The sequence below is a fragment of the Numenius arquata genome, unplaced genomic scaffold, assembly GCF_964106895.1.
Source record: "Numenius arquata unplaced genomic scaffold, bNumArq3.hap1.1 HAP1_SCAFFOLD_1387, whole genome shotgun sequence".
Taxonomy (NCBI): Eukaryota; Metazoa; Chordata; class Aves; order Charadriiformes; family Scolopacidae; genus Numenius; species Numenius arquata.
This window is the reverse complement of record NW_027415562.1, coordinates 2,325-18,689: the sequence shown is the minus strand read 5'-3', so window position 1 is coordinate 18,689 and position 16,365 is coordinate 2,325. Positions and strand designations below refer to the sequence as shown.

General features: G+C 47.3%; 1 protein-coding gene and 1 non-coding gene across 2 annotated transcripts; one reads left to right on the top strand and one right to left on the bottom strand.

Annotated features, from left to right (window-relative positions):
• The first annotated feature begins 228 nt into the window (after window positions 1-228).
• On the top strand, window positions 229-300 carry TRNAP-UGG (transfer RNA proline (anticodon UGG)). Its single transcript has one exon. It is a non-coding gene; the product is annotated as a tRNA-Pro (tRNA).
• Window positions 301-4,416: 4,116 nt separating this feature from the next.
• Window positions 4,417-11,727, bottom strand: LOC141478793 (L-amino-acid oxidase-like). The gene is made up of 6 exons (XM_074167771.1): window positions 11,446-11,727; window positions 10,264-10,376; window positions 8,167-8,368; window positions 7,252-7,320; window positions 6,722-6,855; window positions 4,417-5,369 (listed from the first exon to the last, which is right to left on the bottom strand). Exons 1-6 carry the CDS (start codon window positions 11,725-11,727, stop codon window positions 4,493-4,495), a joined length of 1,677 nt encoding a protein of 558 aa, XP_074023872.1. The 3' UTR covers window positions 4,417-4,492.
• Window positions 11,728-16,365: the final 4,638 nt, after the last annotated feature.

Sequence of the window (16,365 nt, the reverse complement as noted above, 5' to 3'; positions counted from 1 at the left end):
CAGTCCATCCCAGTCCACCCCAATCCCACCCCAATCCATCCCACCCCAATCCCAGTCCATCCCAGTTCATCCCATCCCATCCCAGTCCACCCCAATCCCACCCCAATCCATCCCCCCCCCCCAGGGGCTCTCTTCCCGCCCCGGTGGCTCAGGGGTTAAGGCGCCGCTCTCCCGATCCCGGGGCCGCGGGTTCGAGTCCCCCCCCGGGGCCGGAGGCTCCCGAGGGGCGGCTCGTTGGTCTAGGGGTATGATTCTCGCTTTGGGTGCGAGAGGTCCCGGGTTCAAATCCCGGACGAGCCCCTTTTCCTCGGGGAAGGGAGGGATTTGGGTCAAAACGGGTAAAAAAAGGAGAAATTACCTTATTTTTCTTTTTTTTTTCCTTTTTTTTTCCCCCCCCTGTCTTTTCTTCCCCGAAAACCGCTGTGGAAAAAAGCAAAAAAAAAATGCAAAATTTCATTAAAAACCAACCAAAAAACACACAAAATGTTGTTTTTTTAAAATTGATTTTTATTATTTCCTTAAATAGCCTTTTATTTCTAATTTTCTTCTTTTTGTTATTGATTTAAATGCGCGGGTTTAGCCTTAATCCCGCCGGCAGGCGCCTCCCGGCCTCCCCCACCCCCCAAATTAAGGGAATTCTGAGGGAAATGAAAGAAATTTAAGGAAATTGTAAAGGAATTTAAGGGAATTTGGAAGGAAATTTGAGAAATTGGGGAAATTTGAGAAATTAAGGAAATTCGAGAAATTGGGGAAATTAAAGAAATTAAGGAAATTATGAATGAATTAAGGAAATTATGAATGAATTAAGGAAATTATGAAGGAATTTAAGGAAATTATGAAGGAATTTAAGGGAATTTGGGAGGAAATTCGAGAAATTGGGGAAATTTGAGAAATTAAGGAAATTCAAGAAATTAAGGGAATTCAAGAAATTAAGGAAATTATGAAGGAATTAAGGAAATTATGAAGGGATTTAAGGAAATTATGAAGGAATTTAAGGGAATTTGGGAGGAAATTCGAGAAATTGGGGAAATTCGAGAAATTAAGGAAATTCGAGAAATTAAGGAAATTAAAGAAATTAAGGAAATTATTATGGAATTAAGGAAATTATGAAGGAATTTAAGGGAAATTGGAAGGAAATTCGAGAAATTGGGGAAATTTGAGAAATTAAGGAAATTCAAGAAATTAAGGGAATTCAAGAAATTAAGGAAATTATGAAGGAATTAAGGAAATTATGAAGGGATTTAAGGAAATTATGAAGGAATTTAAGGAAATTATGAAGGAATTTAAGGAAAATTGGAAGGAATTTAAGGAAATTTGGAAGGAAATTCGAGAAATTGGGGAAATTCGAGAAATTAAGGAAATTCAAGAATTTAAGGAAATTAAAGAAATTAAGGAAATTATTATGGAATTAAGGAAATTATGAAGGAATTAAGGAAATTATGAAGGAATTTAAGGGAAATTGGAAGGAAATTCGAGAAATTGGGGAAATTCAATGAAGGAAATTGAGGAAATTTAAGAAATTAATGAAATTATTAAGGACATCAAAGAAATTAAGGAAATTATGCAGGAAATTCAAGAAATTGGGGAAATTCAAGGAAGGAAATTAAGGAAATTCAAGAAATTAAGGAAATTAAATCAAGGAAACTAAATTAAGGAAATGGTGAAGGAATTTAAGAAAATTAAAGAAATCAGGGAAACTAAATTAAGGAAATTAAAGAAATGAAGGAAATTAAAGAAATTAAGGAAACTAAATTAAGGAAATGAAGGAAATTATCAAGGAAATTTAAAAAATTAAGGAAATTAAGGATATTAAAGAAATTAAGGAAATTACGAAGGAATTTAAGGAAATTACGAAGGAAATTCAAGAAATTGGGGAAATTCAAGGAAGGAAATTGAGGAAATTTAAGAAATTAAGGAAATTATTATGAAGGAATTTAAGGAAATTAAAGAAATCAGGGAAACTAAATTAAGGAAATTAAAGAAATGAAGGAAATTAAATTAAGGAAACTCAATTAAGGAAATTAAGGAAATTATTAAGGGATTAAAGAAATTAAGGAAATTCAAGAAATAAGGAAATTATTAAGGAATTAAGGAAATTATGAAGGAAATTTGAGAAACCGGGGAAATTGAAGGAAGGAAGTTGAGGAAATTTAAGAAATTAAGGAAATTATGAAGGAATTTAAGGAAATTATTAAGGAATTTAAGGAAATTAAAGAAATCAGGGAAACTAAATTAAGGAAATTAAATTAAGGAAACTAAATTAAGGAAATTAAGGAAATTATGAAGGAATTTAAGGAAATTACGAAGGAAATTCGAGAAATTGGGGAAATTCAAGGAAGGAAATTGAGGAAATTTAAGAAATTAAGGAAATTATTATGAAGGAATTTAAGGAAATTAAAGAAATCAGGGAAACTAAATTAAGGAAATTAAAGAAATAATTAAATTAAGGAAACTAAGGAAATAAATTAAGGAAATTATGAAGGAAATTCAAGAAATTAAGGAAATTAAGGAAACCCAAGAAATTAAGGAAATTATGAAGGAATTAAGGAAATTATGAAGGAAATTCGAGAAACCGGAAATTCAATTACGGAAATTAAAGAAATGAAGGAAATTGTTAAGGAATTTAAGGAAATTCAAGAAATTGGGGAATTGTGCTTTTCATATTTTCCAGGGGTTTTTTAAGGGCTTTTCCTGGGTTTTTAACATTTTTGGTGGCTTTTTTAACGCTTTCGGTGGCTTTTTAAACACTTTTGCTGGGTTTTTTTTAGCACTTTTCTTGGTTTTTAACAATTTTGGTGGGTTTTTTAACACTTTTGATGGTTTTTTAACGCTTTCTGTGGCTTTTTTAACACTTTCCATGGGTTTTTTAGCACTTTTGGTGGTTTTTTAGCACTTTTGGCGGCTTTTAAAACAATTTTGGTGGTTTTTTAACGCTTTTGGTGGTTTTTCTAAACGCATTTTGGGGGGGGGGTGACGCTTTTTGGGGGGTTTTTGGAAGTTTTTTGTGGTTTTTTAACACTTTTGGTGGGTTTTTAACATTTTTAGTGGCTTTTTTAAAGCTTTCGGTGCTTTTTTAACACTTTTGGTGGGTTTTTTAACACTTTTGATTTTTTTTTTTAACTCTTTCGGTGGCTTTTTTAACAATTTTGGTGGCTTTTTTAGCACTTCTGCTGGGGTTTTTAGCACTTTTGTTGGTTTTTTAACACTTTTATTGGCTTTTTTTAGCACTTTTATTGGGTTTTTTAACACTTTTGGGTTTTTTAACACTTTTGTTGATTTTTTTAGCACTTTTATTGGTTTTTTAACACTTTTGGTGGGTTTTTTTAGCACTTTTGTTGGGTTTTTTAACACTATTATTTTTTTAACACTTTTATTGTTTTTTTAACACTTTTATTGGTTTTTTAACGCTTTTGTTGTTTTTTTAACGCTTTTGTTGGGTTTTTTAGCACTTTTATTGGGTTTTTTTTAGCACTTTTATTGGTTTTTTAACGCTTTTGTTGGGTTTTTTAACACTTTTGTTGTTTTTTTATCACTTTTGTTGTTTTTTTAATGCTTTTGGTGGTTTTTTATCACTTTTATTGGCTTTTTAACACTTTTGTTGGTTTTTTAACGCTTTTGTTGGATTTTTTAACACTTTTGTTGGATTTTTATCGCTTTTGTTGGGTTTTTTTAACGCTTTTATTGGGTTTTTTAACACTTTTATTGGTTTTTTAGCACTTTTGTTGGGTTTTTTAGCACTTTTAGTGGTTTTTTAACACTTTTTTTTAACACTTTTATTGGTTTTTTAGCACTTTTGTTGGTTTTTTAGCACTTTTATTGGCTTTTTTTAGCACTTTTGTTGGTTTTTTAACACTTTTGTTGGGTTTTTTTAACACTTTTGTTGGATTTTTTAACACTTTTGGTGGGTTTTTTTAGCACTTTTGTTGGTTTTTTAACACTTTTGTTGGGTTTTTTAGCACTTTTATTGGTTTTTTAACACTTTTGTTGTTTTTTTAACACTTTTGATGGGTTTTTTAACACTTTTGTTGGGTTTTTTTAACACTTTTATTGGTTTTTTAACACTTTTATTGGGTTTTTTTAGCACTTTTGTTGGGGTTTTTAGCACTTTTATTATTTTTTTTAACGCTTTTGTTGGGTTTTTTAACACTTTTGTTGGGTTTTTTAACACTTTTATTGGTTTTTTAACACTTTTATTGGTTTTTTTTTAGCACTTTTGTTGGTTTTTTAACGCTTTTGTTGGGTTTTTTAGCGCTTTTATTGGTTTTTTAACACTTTTATTGGGTTTTTAACACTTTTGGTGGTTTTTTTTAGCATTTTTATTGTTTTTTTTAGCACTTTTGTTGGGTTTTTTTAACACTTTTATTGGGTTTTTTTAGCACTTTTGTTGGTTTTTAACACATCTGTTGGTTTTTTTACCGCTTCTGTTGGGTTTTTTTAACACTTCTGTTGGGTTTTTTAACGCCGCCCCCCCCCCCCCTTTTCTCCTTCCACCTTAAAGATCTTCCTTGGCCCAGAAGCTCCCCGAGGTCTTCACCGTCACCTCCTCCTCCTCCTCCATCTCCCGGGGGCGGGGGGGGGTGGGGGGTTCGGGGAGGGGGTCACCTCGGCGATGGATGTCCCTGGCCGCCCTCACGCCCGATTTCACGGAGGTCTCGATCCAGGCGTGGGGTTGGGCGGTGTGTTCCCCGGCGAAGAAGATCCTCCCTTGAGGTGGGAAGAGGAGCTCCGAGTAGTCCACGAACTGATAAGGGGTGAAGGCGGCGAAGGCCCCCATGGAATGAAGGTCCAGTTGCCACTTTTGGACCACCTTTTCGGGGCAAATCTCCCGTAGGTAGCCCTCCGTCAAGTCGTGGACGGCGGCCAGGTCTTGAAAGACCACCTCCAGGATCTCCTCGTCCTTCAAAGGTAGGAAGAAGTCGGCGTCGTCGTTCCAAGTGTAGGAAGCCAAGATGACCCCCAAACCGTCGGAGAAGTTATGGTTGGGGTAGTAGATGAAGCGGGAAGGGCGGTCGGTGACGGATTGTCCACCCCGGATACCTTCCTCTTCCCAAAACTTCCGGGTGCAAACCAAGGCCACCTTGGTGGAGGCGGCGTAGTGGAGGGAGCGTAGGGCGTGGGACTTGGGAAGAGAAAGAGGAGGGTGGAAGCGGATGCGCCTGGTGGCCTTGGCGGTGGAGGTGACGAGGACGTAATCGGCGGTCACGTGGTTGAGGGAGGAGGAGGAGGAGTTGGAGGCGTTGTAGAAGACCCGGACCTTGTCTCCCTCGGCGACGATCTTCTTCACGGTGGAATTGAAGAGGACGACGCCGGGCAGGGCTTTGCGGAAGGCCCCGGGGAGTCGGTCGAACCCCCCCGTGATCTCATCGAAACTGGAAAGGAAGAAGGAGGAGGTCAAAGAAGGTCCTCGAGGGGTTGGGAAGCGTAGGAACTCTCCCGGAGGTACCAACAGAGCTTGGTGGCACCTTTGAACCGGGAAGGATCCCAGCTGGGCATCGAGGCCACCAAGAGGGATCCCACCAAGGCCACCAGGAGGGGTCGCATCAAGACATCAACACCACCAGGAGGGATCCCATCAACGCCACCAGGAGGGATCCCATCGAGGCCACCAGGAGGGGTCCCATCAAGACATCAACACCATGAGGAGGGATCCCATCAAGGCCACCAGGAAGGGTCCCATCGAGGCCACCAGGAAGGGTCCCATCAACACCACGAGGAGGGGTCCCATCGAGGCCACCAGGAGGGGTTCCATCGAGGCCACCAGGAGGGATCCCACCGAGGCCACCAGGAGGGGTCCCATCAAGACATCAACACCACAAGGAAGGGTCCCATCAAGGCCACCAGGAAGGGTCCCATCGAGGCCACCAAGAGGGGTCCTATCAAGGCCACCAAGAGGGGTCCCATCGAGGCCACCAAGAGGGGTCCCATCGAGGCCACCAAGAGAGATCCCACCGAGGCCACCAGGAGGGGCCCATCAAGGCCACCAGGAGGGGTCCCATCAAGACATCAACACCACCAGGAGGGATCCCATCAAGGCCACCAGGAGGGATCCCATCGAGGCCACCAGGAGGGATCCCACCGAGGCCACCAGGAGGGATCCCACCGAGGCCACCAGGAGGGGTCCCATCGAGGCCACCAGGAGGGGTCCCATCAACACCACCAGGAAGGGTCCCATCAAGGCCACCAGGAGGGATTCCACCAAGGCCACCAGGAGGGATCCCATCAAGACATCAACACCACCAGGAGGGATCCCATCGAGGCCACCAGGAGGGGTCCCATCAAGACATCAAGGCCACCAGGAGGGATCCCATCGAGCCCACCAGGAAAGGTCCCATCGAGGCCACCAAGAGGGGTCCTATCGAGGCCACCAGGAGGGATCCCATCGAGCCCACCAGGAGGGATCCCATCGAGGCCACCAGGAGGGATCCCACCGAGGCCACCAGGAGGGATCCCACCGAGGCCACCAGGAGGGATCCCATCAAGGCCACCAGGAGGGATCCCATCGAGACATCAACACCACCAGGAGGGGTCCCACCAAGGCCACCAAGAGGGGTCCCATCGAGGCCACCAGGAGGGGTCCCATCAAGACATCAACGCCACCAGGAGGGGTCCCATCAACGCCACCAGGAGGGGTCCCATCAAGGCCACCAGGAGGGATCCCATCAAGGCCACCAGGAGGGGTCACATCGAGGCCACCCAGATGTCCTCTCCGTGGTGGTCCTACCTCGTGTCAGAGAAGATATAGTAGTGCCACACGGAGTCGAGGAAGGAGAGGTAGAACCCCGAGTCCTCGTTCATCAAGTCACCGATCATGTCGACGGCTCCTCGGCTCAAATTTCCTTCTTTAATCAAATATTCCTAGAAAAACCCAAAAAACCCCAAAAAAAGACATTATTACCTCCATCGGCGCACCTTTTCCCCTCTTTTTATCCCCAAAAAAATCCAGCTCCTCGTCCATTTAAAGCCCAAACCGGAAGTTTGGGGGGGGGGGAGGTTACGGAGCTCTCGTTGCTGGAGATCAACGTCTCCTTCAGAAGAAGTTCTGGAGATGAAGGAACAAAGGAAATTCGGGGCCTGGGCGGGGGGAAGAACACCCCTGAGGACCCCACGGGGGTCCAATTTGCTCCGTTTTTGGGGGAAAAACCACCCAAAAACGTCAAGGGAGGAAGAGATTGGAGAGGTAGAACCTTTCTCGAAGAAGGGATGAAGGTTGGTGGCCATCGGGGGGGTCAAATTTACACCCCAGCCCTTTACCTTGGTGGAGAAGGAGTCGTATTTGGCCAAAACGGCCTTGCAGTCCATCTTCTGGAAGCTCTTGAGAGCCTGGAGAAGAAACATTGATGGATTCAGAGTCTTCCTCAACCCATGGTTGAGTCTTCTTCCACCCATGGTTGGGTCTCCCTCAACCCAAGGTGCAAGTGAAGGTCCACCACAGCTTCATAGAGTGGTTAGAGTTGGAAGGGACCTTAAAGACCATCCAGTTCCATGGGCATGGACACCTCCCACCAGCCCAGGTTGGTCCAAGCCCCCTCCAACCTGGTCTTGAACCACCTCCAAGGATGGGAGACATCTTCCAAGCCCCGTCCAACCTGGCCTTGAACCACCTCCAGGGATGGGAGACACCTCCCACCAGCCCAGGTTGGTCCAAGCCCCGTCCAACCTGGTCTTGAACCACCTCCAGGGATGGGAGACATCTTCCAAGCCCCATCCAAACTGGTCTTGAACCACCTCCAGGTTTGGGAGACATCTTCCACCAGACCCAGGTTGCTCCAAGCCCCATCCAACCTGGTCTTGAACCATCTCCAGGGATGGGAGACACCTCCCAAGCCCCATCCAACCTGGTCTTGAACCATCTCCAGGGATGGGAGACACCTCCCACAAGACCAGGTTGCTCCAAGCCCTGTCCAACCTGGTCTTGAACCACCTCCAGGGATGGGAGAGACCTCCCAAGCCCCATCCAACCTGGTCTTGAGCCACCTCCAGGGATGGGCTCTGGAAGGAGCTTGAAGGTCTCCTTGGAGCCTTCTCTTCTCCAGGATAAACCCCCCCCCCAAAACTCTCAACCCTTGGGTCATCCCCGTAGCTTCCTCCAGCCCCACTCCAAGAGGTCCATGGCCTTAGTTTGGGGGTGGAGGTGGACGAGCAAAGTTGCCCCCGTTGGGCACGTACCTTCTCGAGAGTTTCTCTGTAGAGCTCTCGGGCGCTCTTGCCCTTCTCGGAGGGTTTCACTGGATACTTGAGGACATCGGGGTTCCTGGTGACCTCCTCGGCCCGTGCCCGAACGCCGTTCACCAAAAACCAGGCCTTGGGGTCCGTCTCCTTGAAGGGGTTGAGCTTGAGGCCAAACTGCTTGATGAATTCCCTCACCAGCCTGGAGAAGAGGAAAAGGTGACAACCAACCAACCAACCAACCAACCAACCAAACCCCCCTCAAGAAACCTCCACCAAAGCCTAAAAAGGACCGTTTTCCATCAACCGCATCCGATTTTTGGGGGCCTGAGGGGAGATGGTGGCCCTTTGGCTCATGTTCTTCTGGTTGCCCAAGGATGGGACGGGGAGGAAGAGAGATGGGTGGTTGGAAGACCCCAGGTTGGGTGTCTTCTCCATCCCACCTGCTGGAACGTCCATCTCCTCGTGCCGTGACCTCCAAACCAGAGGTCTCCTTCCATTTTCCCACCTCAAAGACAGATGATGGGGTGGGTTTGACCCCGTTAGATGTTCTCCAGGCGGAGAGATGGGGCGGAGACCTCCTTCCTCCCCAAACCCACCTCCTGCTCCTCAGCCCCATCTCAAAGCAGAGCTTTGGGGTCGGTTCCTCACCCTGTGGTGGCCACCAAGAGGGACGTGGACCTTTACTTCTTCCCGGGGCGTTTCTGGGCCCATGGCTGAGCCCACCTCCTTGGAGACCCTCTTGGAGACCCCAGCCCACCCCCTTGGAGACCAGGTTGGGTGTCTTCTCCATCCCACCCGCTGGAACATCCATCTCCTCATGCCGTGACCTCCAAAACAGAGGTCTCCTTCCATTCTCCCACCTCAAAGACAGATGATGGGGTGGGTTTGACCCCGTTAGATGTTCTCCAGGTGGAGAGACGGGGCGGAGACCTCCTTCCTCCCCAAACCCACCTCCTGCTCCTCAGCCCCATCTCAAAGCAGAGCTTTGGGGTCGGTTCCTCACCCCGTGGTGGCCACCAAGAGGGACGTGGACCTTTACCTCTTCCCGGGGCGTTTCTGGGCCCATGGCTGAGCCCACCTTCTTGGAGACCCCAGCCCACCCTCTTGGAGACCAGGTTGGGTGTCTTCTCCATCCCACCCGCTGGAACGTCCATCTCCTCATGCCATGACCTCCAAACCAGAGGTCTCCTTCCATTTTCCCACCTCAAAGACGGATGATGGGGTGGGTTTGACCCCGTTAGATGTTCTCCAGGCGGAGAGATGGGGCGGAGACCTCCTTCCTCCTCAAACCCACCTCCTGCTCCTCAGCCCCATCTCAAAGCAGAGCTTTGGGGTCGGTTCCTCACCCCGTTGGTGGCCACCAAGAGGGACGTGGACCTTTACCTCTTCCCGGGGCGTTTTGGGGCCCATGGCTGAGCCCACCTCCTTGGAGACCCTCTTGGAGACCCCAGCCCACCCCCTTGGAGACCAGGTTGGGTGTCTTCTCCATCCCACCCGCTGGAACGTCCATCTCCTCGTGCCGTGACCTCCAAACCAGAGGTCTCCTTCCATTTTCCCACCTCAAAGACGGATGATGGGGTGGGTTTGACCCCGTTAGATGTTCTCCAGGCGGAGAGATGGGGCGGAGACCTCCTTCCTCCCCAAACCCACCTCCTGCTCCTCAGCCCCATCTCAAAGCAGAGCTTTGGGGTCGGTTCCTCACCCCGTGGTGGCCACCAAGAGGGACGTGGGCCTTTACTTCTTCCCGGGGCGTTTCTGGGCCCATGGCTGAGCCCACCTCCTTGGAGACCCTCTTGGAGACCCCAGCCCACCCCCTTGGAGACCAGGTTGGGTGTCTTCTCCATCCCACCCGCTGGAACGTCCATCTCCTCATGCCGTGACCTCCAAAAGAGAGGTCTCCTTCCATTCTCCCACCTCAAAGATGGATGATGGGGTGGGTTTGACCCCGTTAGATGTTCTCCAGGTGGAGAGATGGGGCGGAGACCTCCTTCCTCCCCAAACCCACCTCCTGCTCCTCAGCCCCATCTCAAAACAGAGCTTTGGGGTCGGTTCCTCACCCCGTTGGTGGCCACCAAGAGGGACGTGGACCTTTACCTGTGCTTGCTGGGCAGGCGCATGGCTCCCAGCTCCACGAACCAGTCCTGTCCCTTGGAGCGGTAGGTCTTGATCCTCCCACCCACCCGATCGCTCGTCTCCAGGACCGTCACCTAAAACGAGGGGGGAAGGGGGGGGGGGGGGAAAAGGGGTGGAGTTTGGGAGACGTTTGGGCAAGTCCGACGGGCGTTTTGGCCCACGGGGTGGGAGAGGTCCCCTCCAGGTGGCCAAGGAACCAGCCGCGGATCCAAAACTCCTCTCCGTTTGGCCGAGATCCCTCTTCCTCCGGGGCGGTTTCTCAATTCCGAATTTCTCCATCCCCCCCCAATTTGGCCACCGTCAAAGCCGTGAGAAAGGTCCTAACGTCGGTCGAGAGGCCAGAAGAAGACCTCAACCCATCCCTTCCCGTCTTTTGAGAGCTTCCAAACTCATGGCTTGGGACTTTTTGGGCTGCTCAAGGTGGTTTTGAAGCCCCCCAGGACCACCCATGAGTCTTGGTGAGTCTTGGGCTGGTTGATCTCCATCAGAGTTAGGATGAGTTGGAGAAGGGAAGAAGTTGAGGTGCTCCTGGAAGGGTCTCATCCAACCTCCGGGGTTGTCCCAGGGTGGCTGAAACTCCACCTGCCCCTCAAAACCCCCTTCTTGAGGAACATCTCACCAACTTGCTTCGCATCCAGCTCCTCCCCACCTCGGCGGGGATCAACCAAGGGGCTTGGAACCAGCCAGAAGAAGACCCCAACCCATCCCTTCCCGTCTTTTGAGAGCTTCCAAACTCATGGCTTGGGACTTTTTGGGCTGCTCAAGGTGGTTTTGAAGCCCCCCAGGACCACCCATGAGTCTTGGGCTGGTTGATCCCCATCAACGTTAGGATGAGTTGGAGAAGGGAAGAAGTTGAGGTGCTCCTGGAAGGGTCTCATCCAACCTCCAGGGTTGTCCCAGGGTTGTCCCAGGGTGGCTGAAGCTCCTCCTGACCCTCAAAACCTCCTTCTTGAGGAACATCTCACCAACTTGCTTCGCATCCAGCTCCTCCCCAACCTCGGTTTGGCCAAATCCCACCCAAAAACGGGACAAAATTGGAGGGAACCCAAGGGTTTTCCATCCTTTTCCCTCCAGACGCCGGAAAATTCTTTTCCCGGGTGGACAACCCAAAACCCGAGGAGGTCTCCCGGTGGGATTCCTCACCTTGTGGCCGGCGTCTCGGAGCAACTTGGCCGCCGTGAGGCCGCTTATCCCCGCCCCCACGACGAGGACCTCGGAGGGCGAACTGTGGGGTTTTAACCCTTTTTGGACGATCTCCAGGAGTTCTTCGTAATCCTGGTCCCGGAGACAATCCTCAGGGAAAGCCTGGAAGCTCCCGGAGACGAGGAGACCAAGGAGAAGGAGGAAGATCTGGAGAAGAACTGGGGAGAAAAAGAGAAAAAAGGAGGAAATAAGGGAAGGAGGGCGGGGGAGGGGGAGCAACATGGAGATTCCTCCCCCGAAAAAAAGCCGGGAACGTCGGGAAAATAATCGGATAAATCCCTATTTTTGGCTCAAGTCGGGAGGATGAGGAAATCCGGGGAACGAGGAGAAATTCCGGGACGGCCAAGAGTCCGGGAACGGGGGGGTTTATGGGTCTTTTTTTAAGGAGAAAACAAGGCCAAATTCAATATTTTTTGGAGGAAAAGATAATATTTGATATTTTGGGGAAAAGACAATATTCGGTATTTTTGGAGGAAAAGACAAAATTCTATATTTTAAGGGAAAAGACAATATTCTATATTTTGGGGGAAAAAACCCAACATTCTATATTTTTGGAGGAAGGAGACAAAATTCTATATTTTTGGACAAAGAGACAATATTCTATATTTTTGAGAGAAGAGACAATATTCTATATTTTTGAGGGAAAAGAAAAAAATTCTGTATTTTGGAGGGAAAAGACAATATTTGATTTTTTTGGAGGAAAAGACAAAATTCTATATTTTAAGGGAAAACACAATATTCTATATTTTTGGAGAGAAAAGACAATATTCTATATTTTTGGAAAAAGAGACAATATATATTTTTGGAGGGAAAGACAATATTTTGTATTTTTGGGGAAAAGACAATATTCTACATTTTGGGGAAAAGACAATATTCTATATTTTTGGGGAAAAAACCAATATTCTATATTTTTGGGGAAAAAACCAATATTCTATATTTTTGGAGGAAGGAGACAAAATTCTATATTTTGAAGGAAAAGACAATATTCTATATTTTGGAGAGAAAAGACAATATTCTATATTTTTGGAGGAAAAGACAATATTTTATATTTTTGAGGGAAAAGAAAATATTCTATATTTTGGGGGAAAAAACAATATTCTATACTTTTGGAGGGAAAAGCCAATAATCTATATTTTGAGGGAAAAGACAATATTCTATATTTTTGGAGGGAAAAGACAATATTCTATATTTTGAGGGAAAAGACAATATTCTATATTTTTGGAGGGAAAAGCCAATATTCTATATTTTTGGGGAGAAAAGACAATATTCTATATTTTTGGAAAAAGACACGATATTCTATATTTTTGAGGGAAAAGACAATATTCTACATTTTGGGGAAAAGACAATATTCTATATTTTTGGAGAAAAAGACAATATTCGATATTTTTGGAAAAAGAGACGATATATATATTTTTGGAGGGAAAGACAATATTTCATATTTTTGGACAAAAATACAATGTTCTATATTTTTGGGGAGAAAAGACAATATTCTATAATTTTGGAGAGAAAAGACAATATTCTATATTTTTGGAGGGAAAGACAATATTCTATATTTTTGAGGGAAAAGAAAATATTCTATATTTTGGGGGAAAAAACCAATATTCTATACTTTTGGAGGGAAAAGACAATATTCTATATTTTGAGGGAAAAGACAATATTCTATATTTTTGGAGGGAAAAGACAATATTCTATATTTTTGGGGAAAAAACCAATATTCTATATTTTTGGAGAGAAAAGACAATATTCTATATTTTTGGAAAAAGACACGATATTCTATATTTTTGAGGGAAAAGACAATATTCTACATTTTGGGGAAAAAGCCAATATTCTATATTTTTGGAGAGAAGAAACAATAGTCTATATTTTTTGGGGAAAAAGCCAATATTCTAGATTTCGGAGGGAGGAGACTTTTGAACAGAAACCACCCCCGGGGATTTCCCTGTTTTCGGTTTCTTTTCACCCAAATCACCTCGGGGCGACTTTCACTTTCTTTTCCTTCTTCCCCAAATCTCGGCACTTTCTTTCCAAGGAAAAAAAAAAAAGGAAAAAAACCCAAAAAAGGGGAAAAAAAAACAACCAACCCCAAAAGCCATTAAAAACCACCCCCCGGGGGATTCTCCGGGCTGGAAAATCACCTTTTTTTTTTTTTTGGTGGAACAGCCCCAAATCTGCAGAAAACTTGGGTCAAACTGGGAATAAACCTCGGAGCTTGTTGTCCCAAACCTCTGAGGGACCTCCCTCTTCCATCAGACCTTCTCCTCTTGGGGCCAGACGTGGAGAAACCCCAACCCTGATGCCCAGGAGGTCTCCTTCTTCCATCAGACCTTCTCCTCTTGGAGGCAGACGTGGAGAAACCCCAAGGAGGTGTCCTCCAAGAAGGTCCCTGGAGATATCTTGAGCCTTGGACCCGGTGTTTCTGGAGAAACCTCTGAGGAAACCTCTGAGGGATCTCCCTCTTCCATCAGACCTTCTCCTCTTGGGGGTAGAAGTGGAGAAACCCCAACCCTGATGCCCAGGAGGTCTCCTTCTTCCATCAGACCTTCTGGTGTTGGGGGTAGATGTGGAGAAATCCCAAGGAGGTGTCCTCCAAGAAGGTCCCTGGAGATATCTTGAGCCTTGGACCTGGTGTTTCTGGAGAAACCTCTGAGGGATCTTCCTCTTCCATCAGACCTTCTCCTCTTGGGGGTAGACGTGGAGAAACCCCAAGGAGGTGTCCTCCAGGAAGGTCCCTGGAGATATCTTGAGCCTTGGACCCGGTGTTTCTGGAGAAACCTCTGAGGAAACCTCTGAGGGATCTCCCTCTTCCATCAGACCTTCTCCTCTTGGGGCCAGACATGGAGAAACCCCAACCCTGATGCCCAGGAGGTCTCCTTCTTCCATCAGACCTTCTCCTCTTGGGACCAGACGTGGAGAAACCCCAAGGAGGTGTCCTCCAGGAAGGTCCCTGGAGATTCGGAGCCTTGGACCTGGTGTTTCTGGAGAAACCTCTGAGGGATCTCCCTCTTCCATCAGACCTTCTCCTCTTGGGGGTAGAAGTGGAGAAACCCCAACCCTGATGCCCAGGAGGTCTCCTTCTTCCATCAGACCTTCTCCTCTTGGGGGTAGACGTGGAGAAACCCCAAGGAGGTGTCCTCCAGGAAGGTCCCTGGAGATATCTTGAGCCTTGGACCTGTTGTTTCTGGAAGAATCTCTGAGGGATCTCCCTGGTCCATCAGACCTTCTCCTCTTGGGGCCAGACATGGAGAAACCCCAACCCTGATGCCCAGGAGGTCTCCTTCTTCCATCAGACCTTCTGGTGTTGGGGGTAGATGTGGAGAAACCCCAAGGAGGTGTCCTCCAGGAAGGTCCCTGGAGATATCTTGAGCCTTGGACCTGTTGTTTCTGGAGAAACCTCTGAGGAAACCTCTGAGGGATCTCCCTCTTCCATCAGACCTTCTCCTCTTGGGGGTAGAAGTGGAGAAACCCCAACCCTGATGCCCAGGAGGTCTCCTTCTTCCATCAGACCTTCTGGTGTTGGGGGTAGATGTGGAGAAACCCCAAGGAGGTGTCCTCCAGGAAGGTCCCTGGAGATATCTTGAGCCTTGGACCTGGTGTTTCTGGAGAAACCTCTGAGGGATCTTCCTCTTCCATCAGACCTTCTCCTCTTGGGGGTAGGTGTGGAGAAACCCCAACCCTGATGCCCAGGAGGTCTCCTTCTTCCATCAGACCTTCTGGTGTTGGGGGTAGATGTGGAGAAACCCCAAGGAGGTGTCCTCCAGGAAGGTCCCTGGAGATATCTTGAGCCTAGGACCCATTCTTTCCACCTCTCCCTCCATCATTAGGACCATCCCACACCCCACACCCCCAGGAAAAATAAAGGAACCCCCCCCCAAAAATCCAACCCCGAGAAGCTCAAGGGAGGAGAAATAAGTCACTCACCGCTGCCGGTCATGGTTCCAAGCGTGAGGAGAAGGAGAAGGAGGTGGAGGAGAAGGAGGTGGAGGAGAAGTCCTCTGCTGAGATTTGCTTTTCATTTTATAGCCCGGACCAATCAGGGCCGTGGCAAGAAAAAAAAAAAAACAAAAACCGGGCGATTTGTCACCAGAAGGGGAAGCGGGAAGGGATGGAGTCATCAGGAGGTGGTTTTTGAGGTGGGGCGCGGCTGGTTGGTTTCTTCTCCTGGGTGTCACCAGCTTCGGTCATTCCCCACCTCCAGCTGGTGGCCGAGACCTTCCTGGTTGGGAAATATCTTCAAAGTTCACCTTTACGTTGGGTTTTAGGTCTTTTCCCTCAAAAAAAAATGTCTTTTCTGGTGACATCCAGATGAAGGTCCATCTCTTGGACGTCATGTTGGGTCGATCCCCAAGGAAGGAAGCCCGGAATGGCCAAAACGGGGGGACTTTTTCCCGGGATTTTATCCTTTGACCCACCAAAGGACCATAAATGGACCCGAGGAACCGTCCCCTTGGGTTGCGTTCACCAGATGGACCTTCTCAAGCCTGGGTGGGCACCTTGGCCCCGTTCTGCTCCTAAAAAAAAGAGGAAGAATAATAATAAAGCCACCAAAAACCATCTTTTCCCTCCAAACCAACCAGGATGGGGTGATGGTGGCCATCCATGGGGTTGTGGTGGCCATCCACGGGGTGGTGACCACCTATGGGGTGGTGATGGCCATCCATCCACGTATTACCTCATGGATGGCCACCACCACCCCATAGGTGGCCACCACCACCCTACAGGATGTCACCACCACTCCATGGATGGCCATGACCACCTCATGGGTGGTCACCGCGACCCTATAGGATGTCACCAGCACCCCACGGATGGCCATCATGACCCAAGGACGGCCACCACCACCTCACTAGTGGCCACCACCCCCCC

What these genes read in the sequence shown, in the direction of transcription:
- LOC141478793 (XM_074167771.1), bottom strand. Translation starts at nt 11,727, where the DNA reads ATGTTGCTCCCCCTCCCCCGCCCTCCTTCCCTTATTTCCTCCTTTTTT. An exon ending in ACGACTCCTTCTCCACCAAG is followed by an intron (nt 6,856 to 7,251) that starts GTAAAGGGCTGG and finishes GGGTTTTTCTAG; the next exon opens with GAATATTTGATTAAAGAAGG. An exon ending in TATATCTTCTCTGACACGAG is followed by an intron (nt 5,370 to 6,721) that starts GTAGGACCACCA and finishes CTTCCTTTCCAG; the next exon opens with TTTCGATGAGATCACGGGGG.